The sequence below is a fragment of the Trachemys scripta genome, chromosome 24 (genome assembly GCF_013100865.1).
Source record: "Trachemys scripta elegans isolate TJP31775 chromosome 24, CAS_Tse_1.0, whole genome shotgun sequence".
Lineage (NCBI taxonomy): Eukaryota > Metazoa > Chordata > Testudines > Emydidae > Trachemys > Trachemys scripta.
The window spans coordinates 6634363-6656948 of record NC_048321.1 but is presented as its reverse complement, the minus strand read 5'-3'; the positions used below and the strand labels follow the sequence as shown (position 1 = coordinate 6656948).

Genomic DNA, 22586 nt, shown 5'->3' with positions numbered 1-22586 from the left:
AAAGACTTGGGGTTAAATATTGCTCGGGCTCCCATCCCCTGAGATTACTGCCACGCTGAACATGGGTCGCACGTGGGCTCTGAGGACCCGATTCGGATTGCCTCGTAGTGCCTCACGCCATGAGCCGGGCATTGGCCGTCTAAAGCCAGGGAGCAACACGTTACTCCGCATGAGTGCGGCCATCAGAGCCGCTCTTGCTGCCTGTATCACAGGAGGGCCACCCTGCGAACCCTCTCGCTGGTGATCATCCGATTCCCCCCACTGAAATATTTTGGGGATACGTCTGAGTAGCCACTCGCCAGTGGGATGAAGACCTTGGCAGCCTGCTTACTGAGTCGTAAGTGGCTCTGCATGTTACTCTAGTCGGGGCGGCTTTGAGCAGTAAGGCTCAGAGCCACAAGACTCATAGGACTGGAAGGGACCTAGAGAGTCCCCTGCTCTCGTGGAGTTTTCGGATACTCATGGAGTAGCAAGAGGATTAGGCATCGTGCTTTACCCACACTGGCTTCACGGGCGGCTGTGGGGTCCGTCGGCCCCGCCTTGCTACACCTGGCTGGCGTCAGGCTTGGAGCGAGGGGAGAGCCCAGCTCAGATGAAGGCTGATTGGGGAGGAGAGCGGCTGAGCCTTGCAGAGCCTCCCTAGGGAAAGGCAGGAGAGTTGTGGGACCATGTTGGGATCTATGTCAGCCGTGAATGACCTGCCCCTGCCCCTGCGTTAGTCTGCTGCAAGTGGTGCTCTGCCTGAAGGGGGCGACTGCTTGGGAATCGACCTTTGGTTTCCTTACGCCCGACTGCTAGTGCTGACTTGTCCGGAGCCTAGAAACAACCTGACCGCAGCTGCCTAGCGCTTATTGATTTCAATGGGGGTTAGGTGCCTATGAGGATCTGGGCCTTAGGGGCTACTTGGAGTGAGCAGCCCTCAGGTGAAGGGGTTAAAAAAAAGTTTTTCCTCCCCCAAGTGCAAAAGAAGTGTCTGCAAACAAAGTGGTAGAAAATCTGGGAGGTTTTTTTTATGGCCACATAAATAAAAAAAAAGGCCTGTTGGCTGGATTGTTCGTACCTGTGCTGACGCCAGGTATGAGAAATGTTAGTCCAAAAGGCAACAGGACAAGAGAGATGGAAAAGGCTGAAGAGGAGGGTTTGTGCTGAAGGGTAGCATTGCTCCAATGTACGTGCTGTTTATGGTACACAGTGCTGCAAGGGAGGCTAGGAACGTCTATTCTATATGGAGATTAATTGTAACAAATCTGTGGCAACGTAGGACTTCAAAGAGGTCACCATGCTGCATCCGGTGGTTGTTTGGAATTTCAGAGTGATAGAACTCAGAGCCACTGCTCCAGGCTTCTACAGTGTGAGCTCAGAGTGAATTTCCTTTAGCAGCGACCAGTATAGGGTCTATGACCCACAGTGGAGCAGTTCTGATTCCACCCACCAGAGGGCAGGGGTGCAGCTGCATGCTAGCCGGTTCTTGATGTTATGATGTTAGTCGGGAAATTCGAAATGTGCAGCAATTCAAAGCCTTCCTGGAGCTTGCAGAGTATGTGACATGTAGAAGGGAACGAGGCAGCCTGCACTAGTAAACGGCCGGGAAAAATGTAAATTCCACATACAGAGCATGGCTATTTCACCTTCCAAAAATAGCCGGGCTGCTGACTATAAGATGCCGATTTTAAACTGGAGGTGAAGAATGTAAACTTTCCTTCACAGGCCTGTATGGTTTTGTGTCCCAAGCCAAGAACCCATGGAAACCAGGGGCGAGGTACTTAGAATGAAACTTTAAATAAAATTAGTTTTAAAAAAAGTACGCATTCCTGTGGACACTTGAAATCCATACAGACTGGAACAAAACGCTCTTTATAGTTGTTATTCCTCAGCTGCCTTTAAACCGTTTAAAGTTCTTTTAACTATATAAGGTTAACAAACATGCCAAACAGTGGGTGCGCCTTGTCTGAAACGCCTGCCTTCTTGCCTGGGGGAGTGAAAAATCAAGAGGCTTCTCAAATAAAGGGTCTGCTTCTCCTTTACCCTGCACCAGTGCCAACTCAATGTAAGAGACAGCTGTGCGGGAAGTGCTTTCTGTTTCACGAGAAATCCTGCCATTTTGAAGTTTTTCCCCCCATTCCAGAACAAAACAATTCAAAAATTTCCTGTGAAACAAAATTTGGAGGGTGGCGGGGCGGTGTGGGGACACTATTTGGGGTCGATCACAATGTTTCACTCGGATTTCAGCTTTTTCAAAATGTTATAGTCTGTGGTCTAAAGTCAAACGATTGGACAACCATTTTGAAATGGAACCTCGGGACGTTCGGCTCCAGAAGGAGTGAAATGGAACATTCCGCCGTTAGCGGAATGCGCCATTATGATTTCGTTTCTGAAATGAAACGGTCAAAATTGACACGTTCCCGACAAACGTTTTGATTTGGATGAAACGGCATTTTCCGAAGGAAAAACATTCCGCTGGGAAGCTTCCCAGCAGCTCTAGTGACAGACACTGCCATTCTGAGCACTTGATATCCACTTGGCATTGGGGTAAGTGCTATACAAAGGTGCAGGGTACCAGGGAATTGGGCCCAAAGTCTCCAAGACCGACCTGTTTAAATGTTCAGTGTGCCTTACAAAAGAGTAAGAAAGCAGGTAATGAATGGGAGAAAGCTACTAAATTAAATTGAAACGAAAACCACTGTATTCTCCATCCATCCTTCACTGCTGGTTTGGTGTCAGTGCTGATATAAAAGGCCTCGGAATGGATTACAGAAACCTGCCTTCATCTTGGTTTCTGTGTGAATTCTGAGGCTACGTCTTCACCCTTCATGAGATCTTTCTATGTCCTGAATTTAGAACCGGGATGCTTCCAGGGACTATATATTCCTCAGATCTCACAGAGAAACAAAGGTGTCCTGATCAAGCCAATATGGTCAAGGGGAGGGTGTGTGTGTTTGGTCAATAGGTACTGGGGATCTATGGTTCACGCACACAATCTAATGGACCGCAGCAAATGCTGAGAACTAGAAATCTCAATATCTGGGTGGACTAAGTATCATACGTTGTATGCAGAATGTAATGCTACTGTACTTTGTCCTAGACCATGCACAGCTGTATAAGCGTCCAGTAGTCCTCTTACATACAGAAATCGGCAGAGTATAGACACCAATCCTGTGTATGGCTCTCTCGTACATTGCAAGTGGCTTCTGAGTAAGTTGTGTTAGTGAGGAGTCCTTGTTTTACCTCCCCTTTTATAAGGACAGATGCCTTGTTTGCCTTCACAAATTGTTCAGTCTTCCACTGGCCCAGCTGTCTAGCACTTCCACGGCCGCTTTGTGTTCTCCAGGCCAGACTGAGCGAAGCCGATGCCAGAGGTGTTTTCCAAAATCTTCAAGTGTAATGGTCCCAAACTCTAACCGATGGCTTCACCTGGCAGTCTGTCACCGTGCTGCCTCCGAACAAATGTTAAGAAAGTATTTCGCCCCAGAATGACGCTAAATCTTCTCTGCGTGAATATTATGCCATGATTCGTATTCTTTGAACTAAAATGTTTATTGCGGCAACAGATTCACCAAACTGTCACTCCGCTGCTTTTACGGTCTATTGCTTTTGCCGGGCATTTAGAAGTCTGGCACTTTCGCTACGATTTCAGCTGCCTCACCACTTTGTGCTCCATAATATCATCTTTTAGCTCTCTTGCCATTTCATAATAATAAAAGAGTATGAAACTAAGCGGCTGTATCTGTAATTTCTGGGGACCACTCTCCCCTGGCTGGGTGCAACTATGGAATTCAAGTGTGTGGAGACATCAAAACAAAGATCTACTGGTTTTCTTTATGGCTGTTTTCTAGTTGTCGACTTTCCCATCCGAGTGGGCCCAATCGCTCAAACGGTTGTAGGTTTATTTCCGTCCTGTCTGATATCATTATAACTAGACTTGGCTGCAACAAAGGAATTTTCATCCTGCTGAAGATGCCAAGGTTTAGGGGAAAATTTCATCCTAAATTGGAGTAAATCTCAATTTTTCTCATGGGACAGAAAGTCTAAAATAACCAAAATGGAAATTTCTTTTGGCTTGCTGGCTGCCTTCCTTGTCAATTTCATGGTCCCCCTGCCTGGAAAAAGTGAAATTGACAAGACCTTTCTCCATGAGCTTTCAGGGTTCCAGCATTTGGATTTTTTTCCAATGGAAAAATTGAATTTTTTCAGCCAAACTGAAATTTTCCCACAGACAATTTTGATTTTTGCACAAAGGGCCTATTTGGTTGGAAAACTGCAGCCCAGAACTAACTGTAACATCACATTCTCTCAGATCCTTGGACTTTGTGACATTCCCACAGAACGGGCATCATGTCAAATGCAAGCAGTCCGTCTTTAAGAACATAAGAACGGCCACACTGGGTCAGACCAATAGCCCATCTACCCCAGTATCCTGTCTTCCAACAGTGGCCAGTACCAAATGATTCAGAGAGAAAGAGGAGAACAGGCTAATTAAATCAAGTGATCCATCCCCTGTTGTCCAGTCCCAGCTTCTGGGAGTCAGAGATTTAGGGACCCCCAGAGCATGGGCTTGCATCCCTGACCATCTTGGCTAATAGCCATTGATGGATCTATCCTTCTGAACTTAGTCTTTTTTGAACCCAGTTATACTTTTGGCCTTCACAACATCCCCAGGCAGTGAGTTCCACAGGCTGACTGTGTGTTGTGTGCAGAAGTCCGACCTTTGATTTGTTTTAAAGCAGCTGCCTATTAATATCATTGGGTGAGCCCTAGTTCTTGTGTGTTAGGTGAAGGAATAAATAACACTTCCTTATTCACTCTCTCCACACCGTTCAGAATTTTGTAGACCTCTATCATATCCCCCCACCTTTAGTCATCTCTTTTCTCAGCTGAACAGTCCCCGTGTTTTTAATCTCTCCTCCTAAGGAAGCAGTTCCCTGCTCCTAATTAATTTTTGTTGCCCTTCTCTGTACTTTTCTCAATTCTATTCTATCTTTTTTGAGATGGGGCGACGAGAACTGCCCTGCGGTATTCAAGGTGTGGGCGTACCAGGGTTTTAGATAGCGGCATGGTGATGTTTTCTGTCTTTGCATTTGAAGGAGAAGGAAGGAAGGTTGGTAAAGCATTTGGAAGATGTAAATCTACACCGTGCGCTTGATTCTGCATCTCCCTGCACCTGCTGCGGTAATGAACACAAGCACAGAGTGCAGGTAAAATGCTGCCCGATCAGGATGGTAGCATCTTGCACTGCGCTCTGGAGTAAATGGCTGTATAAGCTGCAGGAGAATGGAGAGCCAGGGCCACAAAGCGTTAAGTGTATCCTCTTGGTCTAGATTGAGCTCTTCGAGGTAAGGGGTCTGTCCGTTGGTTTTCACCAGGTCTGTTGTATGCTTGCAGTGGTCTATTGCCCTGTGTGCGCAGCTGGTATAGACCAGCATAGCTCCACTGATATCAGTAAAGCTACCAGCCCAGGATCTGTCCCATCATGTCTTCTTCTCTTTCGATCGTGGTGACTGGATCTGTTACAGGCTTCACTCACCGCAAGAGCGCCTCTTTCCCGGCCTGGCCTTGCGTAGCAGCTTTCTTTCTATATGGCTCCCTCTGCCGATGGTCACTCCATCAGCGCGGCGCTCTCTCTCCCACAGCCCTCTGGCTAGGTCGCTATATGATCCCCCCTTCCAGGGGCTCAGAGTCTCACCAGGCACTGCCAACAACCCAGTGGCTGGTAGGGGAACTCCGGCCATCCCTCTACACTGGGTTCCAACCCAGAGTCTGCACTGTCCCCCTCCTTGTTGCTGTTAGCCTGAGAAGGCAGGGTAGGAAGAAACCCAGGTTTCTTTCCCCACAACTCCTGTGGGGTTGACGCTCCTTCCAGGGCGTATTCTCCCTCCCTGGCTTTCCTCCTCCCCACTTCCCTGCTGCTAGAGAGCAACTTGCAGCCTCTCTCCCGGCTCTTACAAAACTCTTCACACAAATCTGACATCAGGAATCATAACATTCAAAAACCAGTGGGAGAACACTTCAACCTCTCTAACCACTCAGTGACAGACTTGAAGGTGGCAATTTTGCAACAACAAAAAAAACAACTTCAGAAACAGACTCCAAAGAGAGACTGCTGAACTTGAATTAATCTGCAAATTAGATACAATGAACTTAGGTTTGAACAGAGACTGGGAATGGCTGGGTCATTACACTAATTGAATCTATTTCCCCATGTTAAAATATCCTCACACCTTCTATGGGTCATCTCGATTATCACTTCAAAGGTTTTTTTCTCTCTCCTGCTGATGATAGCTCATCTCAATTCATTGGCCTCTTACAGTTGGTATGCGTACTCCCACCTTTTCATGGTCTCTGTATGTATAAATATCTTCTTTCTGTGCGTTCCAGTCTATGCATCTGATGAAGTGGGCTGTAGTCCACGAATAAATAAATGTGTTAGTCTCTAAGGTGTCACAAGTACTCCTGTTCTTTTTGCGGATACAGACTAACGCGGCTGCTACTCTGAAATCTTCCCTTTCTATTCCTTACCCAGTTCTCCCCCTGCTGGCTTCCCTCAGCAATTAGTATTTATAAATCCCTGGGCCTCCCTTCAGGTGCCTCTGGGAAAGCGAATTGGCCTCTTGGGGCCACCGTAACCCTTTCAGGGCTGATGTGGGGTGATCGCCTTTGGCACTAGTGCAGGGGTGGATTAGCCACTGGGCCAACGGGGCCTGTCCCCAGAAGGCGGGGCCTGGAGAAATGGGCACCCCCGCGCCCTGACCCCACTCCCCAGCAGGAGCACTGGGACCCCCAGCTGCGGCCGCAAGGGGAAGGGGCAAAGTGGGGGTGGAGCAGAGCAGAGATTGGGAGGGGCCCCCTCACTTGCTCTGGCCCAGGGCCCCCCCGAAACCTTAAGCCATCTCTGCTAGTTAGGGTCACAAATAAAGTTGTTTTTTAAACAAAATGCCAGCTCTGTTTTCCCAGTCCCTTGTCTTGCGAGACAGGCTCCCCACCATACAAACTTCCAAGCTGCCAGGTTATGAAAAACGAGAGAATTTTCCTTGAAACCCCGTGGGCACAGACACACCTTTGTGCATCAGTTCACAGAGCTTTGGCAGGGTGACACGCTCCTCAGCCAATGGGTAAACAGTCTGGGGAAGAGACGGAATTTCATTTACATTCATTAAAAAAACTAGAGGCTATAACACACATGTGCTTTTGACACGCGATCCTATTGGCAGCCCAAATGTAACTTTATTCAGATCTCCAAACCTCTCAATCTAACCATGCCACATATTCATGCTTCTTCACGAGAAGTTTCCTTTGCAAAGCCCATATATTTTGTCTCAATTCTCAGTCCGTCTAAGCCTGTATATTCCCTCTGCATTCTGCAGAGGTTCCTGTTGGATGTTTGGCCCTGTGTCCAAAATTTCTGGTTTAAAAAGGCTCTAAAATCCACAGGCAGACTTCGATTTTTCTGACGGAGTACAGTCAAGGAAATCAGCACTGATTCAATAGAGGGAAGATGAAAGACTCCAGTAAGCAGCCAGGGATATGTAATCCTGACTCACTCCTCAACCATTTCCTGGACAATGGGACTGAGCGTAATCAAAGGAAAGCCAGTGACTGGGTCATTTTGACAAGTGGTTCTGGACACACAGCTCCCCTAACATGAGCAGACGGCACATAGAATGTTACCTTGACCCACTCCATTACTATGGGGACTCTGCTGAAAGGACAGCCCTGCTGCCGAACTCCAGCTCCGGCCCAGGCTCCCGGCAGCTCCGACACCTGCACTCCTGATCCCGGAGCCCCTCAGAGAGCAGATGCTGCAGTCCTGCCCACCAGGTTGATACTCCACATCAGAGGGCCTGGGCACCTGTTCCAGCATCCAGGGGAGGTGCTGAAGGGGCTGGCAAAGGGGGAGTGCAGGGGAGTTACTATGTACGCGTGAACAGCGAGCGAGCTCATGAAGTTGCCAAAATGCCAGTTAGATTTTAAGCTGACATCTAACAAACTAGATTTGGCAGTTGGATAAGTGTTGTAGCCAATATTGTGATGGAATTTAACTAGGATCATACCTTTTTAATGGAGTCCAGGGGAGGGTTAGGTTACTGTGGGGGGTTTAGTACCTCATCAGTCCCCTTAAGGTAACCCCACCTCTCTACGCCTACATCCATTTTCTAAACGCCCCCCCCCTCCCTCCCAGTAGTCAACACAGTGTGGCCCAATGGCCAGAGTCCATCTACTGCCTCTTCCCGAGTGGGATAGCTCAGCCTAGCGGCCAGAGGCCATTCAATGTGCCCCAGAGTCCACCTAATTCCCCTTCCCCTAGTGGGATAGCCCAGCCTAGCAGCCAGAGTCAATACAGCCACCTTTGGAGGCAGGGTAGGGTGGCCTAGTGGCCAGTGCTTGGGGGCCATCACAAGGGGGTGGCATCCCCCAGTAGGGGGGCCCAGGCCCACCTGACTCCACTGGGCCCCAACCCAGGGTCCTAACAGTGGCAGAGCAGTCCACCACAGGGTCAGCAGGGAATCCCACCGAAACACATTGCCCTCATAAGGGTGGGAGGTACAACTCCCTCCCCGGGTCACTTCCTACCGGCTGTCCTGCAGCCATAGTCGGTATCAGGGTCTCCAGGCTCCTCAGCACCAGACGCTCCCTGGGGCTCCGGTAGCGGCAGGCCTCTGGTCCGGGTTTCAGGCTCTTCCGCTCTCGCCGGTAAAGGCTGTAACAGCTCCTGGGCTGGCACCCCTACTAAGTGTCCTTCCTCCTCCACTGTCTGTCCTGACTGAGCAGGCTTTTATACCTGACTTCCAGGTGGAGCATGCCCAGCAGAGCCTGGGGGCGGGGCTTCCTCTGCTAGGAGGGAAGGATTAACCCCTTCCTTACCAGTGCGGGGCCAATCCGCCCCCTCACAGTTCCTAATTGTAATGATGGGTTCTTTTCAGGTCAGCTTTTACCTCCAATCAACAGCTTATTAATTTACCCACAGACACATATGTATGTATTCAACAGTTTATAGATCAAGTTGAGGGACACCAGACTTGTACTGCACACACCAGTACACTCTTGCAAGCAGTTGTCATGGATTAGGGTCGAGGCTCAGCCATTAGACCGGACAAGAATGCAAATCACTGTGGTATTTTTATTACATTTACTTATGATCCTCAGTTCGTTAGGACCTCTAACACTTCTCACGCTTCCAGTCCTCCTCCCAGGAGTAAGGAAGTATTTGTGTTAAAGACAGGGCCGGCTCCAGGCACCAGCTTACCAAGCAGGTGCTTGGGGTGGCCACTTCGGAGAGGGGCGGCGCGTCCAGCTGTTCGGTGGCAATTCAGCGGACGGTCCCTCACTCCAGCTCGGAGCGAAGGACCTCCCGCCGAATTGCCGCCGCAGATCGCCATCACAATCGCGGCTTTTGTTTGTTTGTTTGTTTGGCTGCTTGGGGCAGCCAAAACCCTGGAGCCGGCCCTGGTTAAAGACACTGTTAAGAGCGTGTTCCCTGTTATCTGAATGGCTTTGTCTGAAAGTGCAGGTTTAAAATATCAAAAGCAATTAAAGTTATTGCTTAAAATCACTCTTAGGCCAATTTGCTTGGGCTTACAAAGGAGAGCATGCGAACAGCACCAGTTAGCTAAGATCTAATACGAGGTGTCACTGAGAAGCGTAGAGCCAGCCAAAGAACCTATTCAGTGGTTTGAGCATGGGCCTGCTAAACTCAGGGTTGTGAGTTCAATCCTTGAGGGGGGGCATTTAGGGATCTGGGCCAGAAAGCTGTCTGGGGATTGGTCCTGCTTTGAGCAGGGGGTTGGACTAGATGACCTCCTGAGGTCCCTTCCAACCCTGATATTCTATGATTCTAAGTGTGTAACAGGGGAAGGCTGGTCACCATCCTAGCCTGAGTGAGCAGCACTCATCACTTCTGGAATTGTGCAGCTCGTTCGTGGGTTCTGTCAACTCTGAGGTCCACACAGTGGTGGCCCTAGGTTTATAGACACTGTTTCTGGATCTGTTGGAAGAGGCCAAACCTCTGATTTCTATTGGGTATTGACCAGCGCCGGTATATTCAGATTTCAGCTCCCTGAGTTTCTCTGCTGCTTCCGTCAGTATCCAGTAGATGGCATCGGTGTAAGACAAACTTCTTTTTCCTCATAGGGTTTAATATTTGATTCATGTCACGGACAGTATGTCAGTATTAGCCCTGGCTGTTAATGGGAATCTCCCCGTTTTAAACAATTTCTCTCAATATTCCAAAGTTATACTCCGACTAGGTGCTTAGGTCTTTCAACCCTCTATGGCCCAGGAAAATCTTGGTGGATTTTGTTTAGCCTTTTTAAATGTTTGTATTTTTGCTCAGAAGATTCGGGTAAATGATCCCTTCTTGGAGTTATTTGCCGGCCCTTACAACACACAGGCCCCTTGACCCTGCTGGATTTGAACGCACCGGCAATCTAAATCAATGCAGACTTATCACGCCCCTGGTCAGTGACCCCCCTAGAAGAATTTCTTCCTTCTTCAAGTGTCTTTGATCAGGGCAGGGCGGGGTCACTCACAGGGTTGCCTGGTTCCACTGAGAGTGCACAGAGAGGATCAATACATTACTGATTGGGCAGTGCTCGGTTACTGTGGGAATAGGAGCCAGATAAAGACCACAGACAGTCAGGCCGGGGCCCAGCCCAGCCATAAAGATGAACTAGCTTCTCTTTTGTCTTCGCTTTTCCTCTCTGACACCAGCCCAGAAAGCAATGGGCCCACAGAGCCGAAGGCTCCTTGCCGCCCCTGGTTATTGGTGATGTCACAGAACAGTGCATCCTGGGATAGCTGCAGTGTGAACCAGAGAGTCCCTCGGGGACTTCGGAGGAGAACAAAGGAATGATATTAAAAAAATGAGTCAAGCTTTAAAACGGTCCCCACGCTAGCCTGGCACAGAAACCTGCACTCTCCTCTTTCTTTGGTGCTTATCTGGACCCCATTAGAGTATTATCTGAGCACCTCACAGCCCTTCTGTGGGGGAGGGCAGTGCTGTTATCCCCATTGTATGGATGCAGAGCAGAAGCACAGAGAGGCTAAGTGACTTGCCCAGGGTCGCAAAGGAAGTCAGTAGCAGAGCAGAGGTTTGACTGAGAGCCTGAAGAGGCCCAGGCCAACACCGGCTTCTCCTTCCTTCCTGACTAATTTCATTCCTATTTAGAGATGGGGAAGCTGAGGCACAGAGCCCTGCCGTAGGCCACTGAGCACCAGCGGGGTCAAGGCTAAAAGCCAGGTTTGCTGAGCACAGGCTGGCCCATGCAGCCTCCGTACTCAACGCTCACCTCTGCTTTGCACTTTGTATTTAACAAGCAGATTGTGCACCCGGCTTCCCTGGCTCTGCGACGCCAAGTGTCTGCGGCAATTAACCACACGCCCCGAAAAAGCCGGCTCAGCAGCAAGACGGTCAGTCATTAATTCTGGTTCCCAGAAGCTCTTTAATGAGACAACCTTGAGCAGCAAATCCAGACAAGACCGTCTGAAAGCGCTAGTTCAGCATTGCGCGGAACAAGCAGGCAGCAGGCCCCTGAGTGCAAACACTCCCTGAGGCTGGATTTAAAAGCCCAGTCCCTGCACAGCGCCTGCAGGTCCAAGCAGCACAAAAATCTGCCCTGCCCTCCAGTTTCACTTTGCTTCACTGTGGGCCAGATTCACACAGGCCTTTAAAAGTCCGGTCGGCAGTGCGGCAGGGCTAAGGCAGGCTCCCTACCTGCCCGGCTCTGCGCGGCTCCCGGGAAGCTGTCAGCATCTCCCTCTTGCTTAGGGTGACCAGACAGCAAGTGTGAAAAATCGGGACAGGTGGTGTGTGTGTGTGTGTGGGGGGGTAATAGAAACCTATATAAGAAAAAGACCCAAAAATCGGGACTGTCCCTATAAAATCGGGACATCTGGTCACCCTACTCTTGCTCCTAGGCGTAGCAGCAGCCATGCTGTCCCTGCCCAGACCGCCAGCTCTGCAGCTCCTATTGGCCATGGTTCCTGGCCAATGGGAGTGGCAGGAGTGGCGCCTGCAGACAGGGGCAGCACGTGGAGCCATCTGGCAGGACCTCTGCCTAGGAGCTGGAGAGAGATGCCGGCAGCTTCCCGGGAGCTGCCTGAGGTAAGCACCACCCGGAGCCTGCACCCCGAATCCCCTCCTGAGCCCCAACCCCCTTTCTCAGCTTGGAACCCCCCCCACATCCAAACTCCCTCCCAGAGCCCAAACCCCCTCCTGCACCCCAACCCCCTGCCCCAGCTCTGAGCCCCCTCCCATAGCCACATCCTTCCCCGAGCTCGCACCCTACCCTCCCTCCCACACCCCAACCCCCTGCCCCAGCTCTGAGCCCCCTCCTATAGCCACATCCTTCCCTGAGCTCACACCCTACCCTCCCTCCCACACCCCAACCCCCTGCCCCAACCCAGAGCCTCCTCCCATACTCTCAACCCCTCCTCTTCAGCCTGGAGCCTCCTCCTGCACCCAAACCCCTCATCCCCAGCCCTGCCCCAGAGCCCGAATCCCCAGCCGGAGTCCTCCTCTCCTCCTGCACCCCAACCCCATACCCCAGCCAGAGCCCCCTTCCTCATCCTGAACTCCAGAGCCTGCACTCTCCACCCCAGAGCCTGTACCCCCTCCCACACACCCCAACCCCCTGCCCCAGCCTGGAGCCCCCTCCCACACTCTGAACCCTTCGGCCCCAACCCCCAGCCTGGAGGCCCCTCCTCCACCCCAACCCCTTATCTCCAGCCCCACCCGCCCAACCAGAGCACTCACTGTTATACCAGTAAAAACTAGCAGGATCTTATTAAAGGGGACAAGATAAAGATGCCACATTTATTATGATAACAATTTGATTTATGACCAATAACAAATATCTTAATCCTTATACACACACATTATACCTAATACCTATTCTCACACACACACACACACATCCATCAGATGTTCTGCAGCTGCTGCATAGTTACCAGTCCTGCTTGCATCTGTGGCTTGAGTTTGCAGCTTGGGTTCGTAGCTTGTGGCGGCTAACTGGCCAGGAAAGCCGGGCACAAGGACGAGCTGGGTCTCTGTTGGGCATACACCGATGCCCTTCCATGTTGGCAGCAGAATGTTACCCTCCTCCAAAGCTTTCCATCTCACCCATCCTTTTTGTAGGCTTTAGTTTGAATCCAGAGTCTACAGGTCTTGCTGTGTCACGCTGCCTTCAGGTTTGGTGATTGATCACCCGTCAATTGCAGACATGACTTTCAGCCTTGGACCGGGCTTTGATCTTCCTTCTATTGTACCTTTTCTTTTTAGGGTGGATTCTTCTTACTTTGTTAGGGCTCTTGTCTGTATCTTCAGCTGTTGGTGTTTGAATTCTATTTAATCAGGACAGGCTGGGGCTGGAGGTTGATTCCATCATCCATACATACCTCATTCACACATTTAAACTAAACTAATAAGATTACAGCAGGGTTTGCAAAAATGAAGGTTGCAGCAAGCCCTTACAAAATGGAGTAAGCGTTTTAAAATGGGGTTTGAATTCCAATATGGCGAACAGTGAACAGAAGTTACAATATAGACAAGTATAATGGATGGCAAACAGTGAACAGAAGTTACATTGCAACAGAGGGTCCTGTGGCACCTTTAAGACTAACAGAAGTATTGGGAGCATAAGCTTTCGTGGGTAAGATGTCTTGCATCTGAAGAAGTGAGGTTCTTACCCACGAAAGCTTATGCTCCCAATACTTCTGTTAGTCTCAAAGGTGCCACAGGACCCTCTGTTGCTTTTTACAGGACCCTCTGTTGCTTTTTACAGATTCAGACTAACACGGCTACCCCTCTGAGAAGTTACACTGTAGGCAAGTGTAATAAATGGTGAACAGAAGTTACAATACTGAAACAGTGCAAGTGATTAGTGATTTAAGCAGGAATTGGATTGATAGTGAAACTTACAAAGGCAGCTGACTGAACAGCTATGGCTCTTAACAAGCATCTTAATTGTTAATTAGCCAGTTATTGGGGTAACTGGTTTTATGAATTAATATTGTTTCATTCATAAAACTTTACTTATGAAGTTACATTAAGAAAGTGAACAATTAAAAACAATTTCATTCATCAGTTCTACATCACCCCCTCTCACACCTCAACTCCCTGTCCCTGTCCAAGCCCGGTGAAAATGAGCAGGTGAACGAGGGTGGGGGAGAGCTAGTGACGGAGGGAGGGGGGATGGAGTGAGTGTGGGCGAGGCCTCAGGAAAGAGGAGGGGCAAGGGTGTTTGATTTTCTGGGAATAGAAATTTGGCAGCCCTACGCATGGGCAGAGCTAGGCGCCCAGGGAAGGGCTTTTCAGAGCAGATCAGGAGTGAAATGCAGAGGAAAGGGGAGCGGTTTTAGGGCCCAGATTCACAGTTCCTACTGATCTTGGCCTTCCACCCCGCAGGGACGGCTGGCACTAGGTGCCTCTCTCCAGCTGGGACCCTCAGCCATGAACCCTCGCCTGGAGATGGGGACCTGAGCCAGCTCGCCATTTCTCAGATAAAACCAGAGTGAGAGCACGAGTCCCTAGTCCCCATCGCCTAGAGGTCAGGGCATTCAGCTGGGATGTGGAAGACGTGGGGTCAAATCCCTGTGCTGCCTGATTCAGAGCAGGACTTGAACCCAGATCTCCCATGTCCCCGCGGAAGGCCCTGTGCACCAGGCTGTTTGGGAGGGTGTGTCTCAGTCACTCCTATCACAGCTGTTCCACTTTCTATACATAACTCCATGGTCACTGGGCCAGAGAGAGACTCCGATCCTGGAGACACCCCCCCGCCCTGTGCCCCAGAACAGCCGGGCGGAGGATCAGGGATTGCTACACGTTTGGCCAAGTCTAGTGCAATAGAGTCGCTGCTGCTCTTGTTCCCTGAGGGGGAGGGAAATGGAGGCTTTTGCAGTTGGCGATGGAGCATTCTCGTTCATTAGCCAGCCCATGTGGGAAACTTCAGCGGGGTGGGGGGGATTGACAGCCCCAGTGGAAGCTCCTCTCCTCTCAGGGCCGTCTCTGCTCCCTTGCGGCGAGGATGTGCACCGTGAGGATCCCAGCCAGCAGGGTTCCCAGCACCCCCAGCACAAGGATCCCCTTGGCGCGGCAGTAGGACAGCGCTGGGGTCTGGGGCAGGGCGGGACCTGAAGGAATAAATCAATGTTTAGGGGGTTCACACCATCTGGAAACCTAAATCCGCACCGGGTGCCGGGAGCTCCGATTCCGAAGACCCCAGTGAGCTGGAATGCAAACACCCAGAGGCGTAGCGAGCGCCTTCCGTACCCTCCGACCGGAGGGGGCCCCACAAGGAAGGGGGCCCCTAAAAGTGGCAAAATAAATACCACATTCCAGTTTCTGCATTGTAAGGGGCCCCGCCCGGACATATGTTCGGAGGGGGCCACCGTTCGGAGGGGGCCACATTCTTTGTTGCTACGGCCCTGCAAACACCCAGCTGTTCCCTTTGGGCCAGACCCTCGGTGCCCCCCAGTCCCCCAGTGACAGACCTTCCTGCCCAGCGCCAGGGTGGGGTGTAGGAATTGGGGAGTAGCTCCTTAAAAAGCCTGCGAGCCCACTGGTGGTGCTCACTGTGCCCGAGAACCCAGCCAGAGCAGCGGGGGGGGGTGTACAAGCCAGGCCCGCACAGGCTGTTCCCTGCTGTGTATGCTCGAGGGGGAGGGATGGAGCGAGCGTCACCTTCACAGGCCGCCTTGGGGGAGGCACTGGCCGAGCTGTTGCTGACGAGGTTTGTGGTCGTGCAGGTGACGGGCGAGTCCTCATCCCCCAGTCTGTGCTGGACCAGCAGGGATACCTCAGTGGAGAGAACGGCGCCTCCTGCTGGGCGTGTCCAGGTGTAGATGAGGTGCCTGGGCCTCTCCCCGGCGCTGCAGGTGAAGGTCACATTGCAGGTGCCGTTCCCAACCATCACAGGGTGGACCCTGATCTCCGGCTCCGACAGTCGCTCTGGGGGCCAGACGGGGGCGGGAAATACAAAATAACATTGTACAGAGGCTGCCGTGGTGAGAACCCGCTGCAGGCCATAAGTGCCTACTTCCCCTCTGCCCAGTAGATGCTTGACACCCCCCCGGCCCTGCCCCTGCCCCTGCCCCGCCCTCCAGGGACGGCTCCAGATTTTCTGCCGCCCCAAGCGGCTAACAAAAAAAAGAAGAAAACGAGCGGCGGCACTTCGGCAGCAGCTCAAACAGGAAGAGAGGGAGTGAAAGACCCGCCACCAAAGTGCCGCTGCAGACCTGGACGTGCCGCCCCAATACTGGATGGAGTGCCGCCCCTTTGAATTGGCCACCCCAAGCACCTGCTTCCTATGTTGGTGCCTGGAGCCGGCCCTGCCGCCCTCACCCCACCCCCATTCCACTCCTTCCCCAAAGTCCCCGCCCCATCCCGCCTTTTCCCACCTCAGCCCCACCTCCCTGCCCACCCACCATTACACACACACACACACACACACACACACACACACACTCCGACACCAAATGGTCTGGCTGCATCATTAAAAGCTTCCTGTGAAGTCCGCAACTCATTTGAAGTCCACATTATGGTCTCTCACTCCCTGTGCCTGCCCCTCCCCCCATGCACACCCTCAGACACTCACTGTAGATGTACAGGGGATAGTCACAGTTGTATTGATTGTTTGCAATTAGAGTTTGCACTACTTCATATTTGCCCTCATCTGCCATCGTCAGGTTGCTGATCTCCAGTGAATAGGTCTGGCCGTAGAGTCTCAGTCGCCCTCTGTATCGCTCGTCCTCCACATCAAGACGGGGCAGGGCTCCGGGCGCCCCCGGTGTGACGACAGCAAGAGGCACCGTTCTGCCTGAGGCTTCGTCCTGGCGAGGGCTGGGTGCGGACCACCTGATGTTCTTGAACATCTCCTTGGAATTAAGCGGGAGGACGACTGATTCTCCCAGAATTCCTTTCATCAATTTGGGGGAACAGCGTGAGATAGCAGGACTTGTGTCTGACAACACAGAATAAAAGGGTCCAGGAAACAGACCAAGCCCAGCCACCCCCGCCCCTGCACTGCGACTCCCTCCGGTCACGGAGTGCGAATTACAAAAGCCCTTCCCTAGCACCTCACTGGTTTGAGTCCCTGGGCCCCTTACGCCCATCCATGAATTCTCGGGCCTGTCTTAGATGGGAGGTCAGACAAGGGTCTCTTCTGGCCTTCGAACCCCTGAATCAAGCCACATGGCATGCTGTAGGTAGGAGGGAAATACAGTCCTGTCCCTTTAAAATTTCTCCTCTCCTGTGGGTGGGTGGGGAAATTTCCTTTCACACAGGAACTCAGTGTTACCCAATGGCATTCATCATGCAGGACTGGAGGAATTTTTAAAGGGCCAGTGATAAATTATATCCAAGTGGGGAAACTGAGGCACAGAGTGGTGCAGTGACCTGCACAGGATCACTGGCAGAGTCGGGAACAGGAGGGGAGAGTTCTGGGGCCGTGAAGCCAGGCTGCGGGTTTCATCCCCTGGCCACCTGTTCCTTGCTCTCCCTGCTGCCTCTGCTGGGGCGGGGAATGGGGGGAGGGTGCTGAGGTTACAGCAACGCTGGGGTTGTAAAGGGAGAGAACCCAGCTCTCCTGTTGGCCAGTTCTGGGCTCTCACTGCTGCGCCCTCCTGCCTCTCCCTGAGGGTCGTTGGCTTGTTTAACAATGTGGCCGTGACCCCCCCAAACCCTCAGTCCTTTTCATGGAGGCAGCAGCCCCGGTGAGTACCCCAAGGTGGCTGAGGCTCACTGCCTGGCAAACCACCTTCTTGGGAACAAACACCCCACAGGGCGAAGGAGAGAACCTCCAGCGGGGACGGCACAGGGGGTGGGGGGAGCAGAGAAGAGGCCAGCCAGGAACGAAGGCCGAGAGTAGGCACCGGGTCTCTCCAGCATTCCCTCTGCCTGGGCAACATGTGGGTCAGGGATGCAGGATCAGACCCTTGTGTTGGCTGAGCTCAGACTGCACCGGATCCCTGGGGGCAGAGAGACCCCCAGCCCGGCCCAGCTCCTGGGCCTGGCCCCTCTTTTGTTCCCATCCCCTCCCAAGATCAGGGCCGCCCAGAGGATTCAGGGGGCCTGGGGTCTTCGGCAGCGGGGGTCCTTCCACTCCGGGTCTTCGGGGCACTTCAGCGGTGGGTCCTGGAACGAATGAAGGAACCGCCGCCGAACTGCCGCCGAAGACCCGGAGCGGAAGGAACCCTCGCCGCCGAATTGCCGCCAAAGACCCGGAGCGGAAGAAGCTCCGGGTCTTTGCTCCGGGTGTGTTCGGCGGCACTGAAGGACCTGCCGCCAAAGACCCACCGAAAACTCTTGTGGAGGCCCTTGCAGGGCCCAGGGCCTGGGGCAAATTGGCCCCACTTGCCCCCCCTAAGGCGGCCCTGCCCAAGATTCACCCTTTCATTTCTAGCCCCCCGCTGGGGTGGATACAGCCCCGCATAACTTACCCCTGGGCTGGGAAACCAGCAGGAGGAAAAGAAGGAAGGAACGGGGAGCTCCTGCCATCCTGGCGGGCTGCAGAACAGGAGAGTCAGTGCCCGTGGAGTGATGGGTCAGAGACTGGGACGGCCGGGGCGGCCGGGTCTGGGTGCCAGGGTGATTCTGGGATCACCCCACTGAGCGGCGAGGGCTCTGTGAGGCTGAACACAACGTCAGCAGCTTTGAAACTTCCTTTTCACCAGCCGATCAACCTTGCGACAGGCACAGGATGAGATAACCCCCTGCCCCGATCTCCCTTCCCCTTCCCCCTCCCGGAGCCTTCTCCCTCCCAGTCGCTCGCACACAGGCTCAGCCCGACTCTGACACCCCCAAGCCATGGGGCGCCCTTGGAGACAGTGACAGGGAACCGGGATGCCTCTGGGGAGAGGCAGCCTAAGTCGTCCTTTCCTAGCCCCTTCCCAGTTACACCTTGCTGGGCTGATCGATCGTGTGCATTGCAGCAGTGCCCGGGAGCCCGAATCACTGAGCAGGGCCCCGCTGTGCTAGGGGCTGTACAGACACATGACCCTGTCCAACATTCCTCTCCCCGGTTGGTGTTTACACTGCAGATAGGCCGGCAATTCTTGTGCCTCCTCTTGCATGACAGCCTGAGGCTGCTGGGGGGGTGGGGGGGTGAGACCTGGGGACTCCTCACACCAGGAGACCAACCCCCACGTGTGAAAGCAACTCCCAACCTCACCCAGTGACATGGATGGCACAGGGCAGGGGTCATGCTGCCAGCCAGGGACCTGATCCCACCCAGGGGAGGGGTTTAGCCGCCCCCCATTCTCCCCGCAGGGCAGATCCAGATTCTGCAGAAGCTACATTTCCACTCATGCTGTGAGGCGGGTTGAGTTCTTTCTTGCCTGGAACCGACCCTTGGGTAATTGCATTGGCTACGCTACGGGTTTGCCTGGCTCTCTTTGCTATAGTTCTCCACCCTTCCCACTACTCTTCACGGAGCAAGCTCCAGTTAGTCAATATCACCTGGGTGCAAGGTGGGGTCCAGGATTAAGGGACAGTCCCAGGAAGGGGCCTGCTCTAGACCCCTTTTGTGTCCTGGTTTAAACATGTCAGCTAGAAGGTGATTTTTTCAAACAGATCTAGTTACACCGGTACAACCCCTAGTGTGGACACAGTTTGACTGGGATAAAAGGGCCTTATCCCCACATGGCTCATTCCCCTTCCCATATGGGAATAGCTATAGCGGGATAAACACCGTCATACCCATATGCCTGCACTCTAGGGGATTTGCACAGCTTTGCCTTCCCCGGGAGAGTGACAGCGGCCAGGTCTGGCTCACAGCCGCGCTCACGCTGGGCAGCGAACGTTCTGGCACTGATAAGGCATCTCAGCCCAGGAACTGACACAGCGAGATACAGGAAAGGAGATAAGCGACTCTAGATAGACAGAACCTGATGCTGTATCCCCCTGCAGCCCGCTGTGTAGCAGTGGCAAAAGGAATTGATTCCCTGCAGATTCTCCAGCAATTGACACACACTGGCCAGTGTCCTCACCGGCTGGGGCCTTTCCAATTGCTCCAGCCACAGACTCAGTTTGGTGGGTGGCTCCGGCTCTTAATTCCGGTCTTGGCGTTCTCCCCAGCGCTGCAGTTTCATGTGGTGTTCGGGTCACAGCGTGACTAGATAATCTCTGATAGCTGCTTAGTGGGGGATGCAACATACAGAAACAGAGACACAGATGTAAAAGGAAATTACCACAGATTCTCACATACTGACACTGCCTGGGTGTCTGAGATGGGATACTGATCTAGACACAAAACTTTGTTCAGGACGACCCGCAGCTCACCCGCTGTGAAACCCTGTAGTGAGCGAAAAACCCCAAGGAGCCATGATAGAGACAGAGACAATTTAGAATTCTGTTGAAACGTACAAAAAACTCCAAAGCTTGAAAGTCTGGAAATTCCCAATTAAGCCCTCAATGCCCTTAACTCTGCCCTTCTCACCCTTCCATCTTCCCTTCCTTGCAGGTAGGGTATCAGAAATGTGCTCCAGAGCCCATATAGTTGTTCACACAGCTATGAGTTGCTCTGCCCCCGCACTGACCACTGCTATTTCCATAGAATCGTGTGATGACTTGATCTGGGCCTGGTAAGTTTGTACAAGGAGATTTTCATAGATGCAGATTGTAAGGCCAGACGGGACTGTTAGATCATCTAATGTGACCTCCTGTATAACACAGGCCATAAAAGTGATGTGTCAGCTCTGGATGTAATGGTCCTCGGAGAACTAGCTGGCACATGGGACTCTGAGGCCAGTCCTGCCAAATGCGGAGAATTGTGAATGACATCAGCCCAATTAAGGAAAACTGAGCTAAACCCAAATTCTCTTAGGGCTAGTCTACACTACAGAGGTTTTGCTGCTACCGCTGTATATGGAAAGTCCCCAAGTGGAGACGTAGCTTCTACCAGCTAAAGGAGTTCTTTTGGCAGTACAGTTAAATGACAAACTATATCAGCGCGGGTATAAGCTGTGTCTACACTGGCAGAGCGTTTCAGTGTGATTTTTTTCATTTTTCTAGCCACCCTAGTTATGTCGGCAAAATTCTGTAGCATAGACCTGGCCTTAACCCTGCCATAAGAGATAGAGCCGGGGTCTCAAACTCAATTTACCTCAGGGCCAGGGCCAGTCCTCAAATCCTCCCAGCGGGCCCATAACGTCACTGAAGATGGTGTTCAGAAAAGAAAACGTTTATCTTGTATTTTTTATTTCAAATTTCTTAGAAATAATAAAACTGTCATACAACTTTATACAATTCGTCGCCTGCCAGAGAGTTTTTAGTGTTTGCCAGACACCTGTTTGTTGATGTTTGGCCTCAGTGACTGAGCAGTTGAAACCTTCAGGATTGCAGCAAGGTGTGCATCAGAAAGTTGGGTTCGGTATTTTGACTTGTTTATATTCATTGTGGAAAAAAGTGACGCTGCCTCCATGGCTGACTCTGCCCGGCGACTAGTGATGGTATCTCTGTCCCTCTCCCCCAGCCAATGGGAGCTGCGGGGGGCGGCGACTACAGCAGATATTGCCAGCAGTGTGTCTGCCTGCATCTCTCCTCTGCGGGCCACAGTGGGGAGGTTCTCGAGCCGCAGATGGCCCACAGGCCGGGACTTTGAGACCCCTGAGATAGAGCCACACCACCCTATCAAAAGCCTTTTCAGTATCTGAGTTTGTTGACAGGCAACCTGACAGCTCATTAGTCCAACAGGATGGCTTGCTGGAGTAAAAGTATGTACACGTGTCACTATCTTCAGGATCAGGGCCATAGAATGGTTTTAGACCAGTGTAATTCTATAGGCTTCCCCAGAATCACTCCTGATGTATATCAGTCTGAGGGAGAGGAGGCATAAATAGCCCCCTATAAGGTACGTGAGTCATTTACGTTTTTCCCGCCAATGTGCCTTACTTTGCATGTGTTGATGCTGAATTTCCTTTGCCCTCGCGTTGCCTGTTCAGACCTGCTGGACCGTGTGCTGCAGGCCCCGCACTACTAGTGGGGATTCTAGAACTGCAGTGTGGGGGCCGGGCTGTGCTTTGGACCTGGAAGATCTGGGCTCTAGCCCTGCTATCTGCGAGTGGGGAGAGCCAGGAAGGCCTGGATGGCTCCAGGTTTGTTACTGTGCTATTATCCCTCAGCATCTGCAGTGGACTTACCAGGACAGAGCCCATGAATCCCGTCACATAGAACCCGGGCGCTTTCCAGAGAGCTCAGCACCTGGTCCCCCTGCCCGGGAGAGATGGGGACGTGCAGGAGAGAAGCTGTTTCCAGCATGCTGGCTAGAGAGGGTTTAAAGAGAACAGGAGGAACAGCTCCACTTCCTGAGACACAGCAGAGAGACGGGGTGTTTAAGACACAGGGCCTGATGCTGACTGCAGATTAGGGTACAAAAACCCGGGACATCTGGGACGATGCTGAGCCCACAAAACTGGCCAGTTGGCCATGTACACTGAACACCTGGGCAGATACATCAGAAAAGGGATGATCCTGGGAGAGCCTGGACAGGTGGCTGCCTTATCGCAGGCACTGGTGTCAATCCAGAGCCAGCCTCTGGGTTCACTGGAGTGACTCCAGATTGAAACCAGTGTTCCTGCGAGCAGCAGCTCAGCGATTGCCC

The 22586-nt window shown here is 52.2% G+C and overlaps 1 protein-coding gene across 1 annotated transcript; it reads right to left on the bottom strand.

Moving 5' to 3' along the window:
* Positions 1-14023: 14023 nt before the first annotated feature.
* LOC117869625 (SLAM family member 9-like) lies at positions 14024-18623 on the bottom strand. Its single transcript, XM_034756606.1, has 4 exons — positions 18427-18623; positions 16584-16949; positions 15671-15937; positions 14024-15120 (listed from the first exon to the last, which is right to left on the bottom strand). Exons 1-4 carry the CDS (start codon positions 18482-18484, stop codon positions 14984-14986), a joined length of 828 nt encoding a protein of 275 aa, XP_034612497.1. The 5' UTR covers positions 18485-18623; the 3' UTR covers positions 14024-14983.
* Between the last annotated feature and the right edge of the window lie 3963 nt (positions 18624-22586).

Bases quoted from the DNA above. Each gene is read 5' to 3' on its own strand.
- LOC117869625 (XM_034756606.1), bottom strand. From the start codon at position 18,484: ATGGCAGGAGCTCCCCGTTCCTTCCTTCTTTTCCTCCTGCTGGTTTCC. The intron at 16,950-18,426 runs GTAAGTTATGCG...CTGTGTTGTCAG, and splicing joins GCTGGTTTCCCAGCCCAGGG to ACACAAGTCCTGCTATCTCA. The intron at 15,121-15,670 runs GTGACGCTCGCT...TTATTCCTTCAG, and splicing joins CCCCAAGGCGGCCTGTGAAG to GTCCCGCCCTGCCCCAGACC.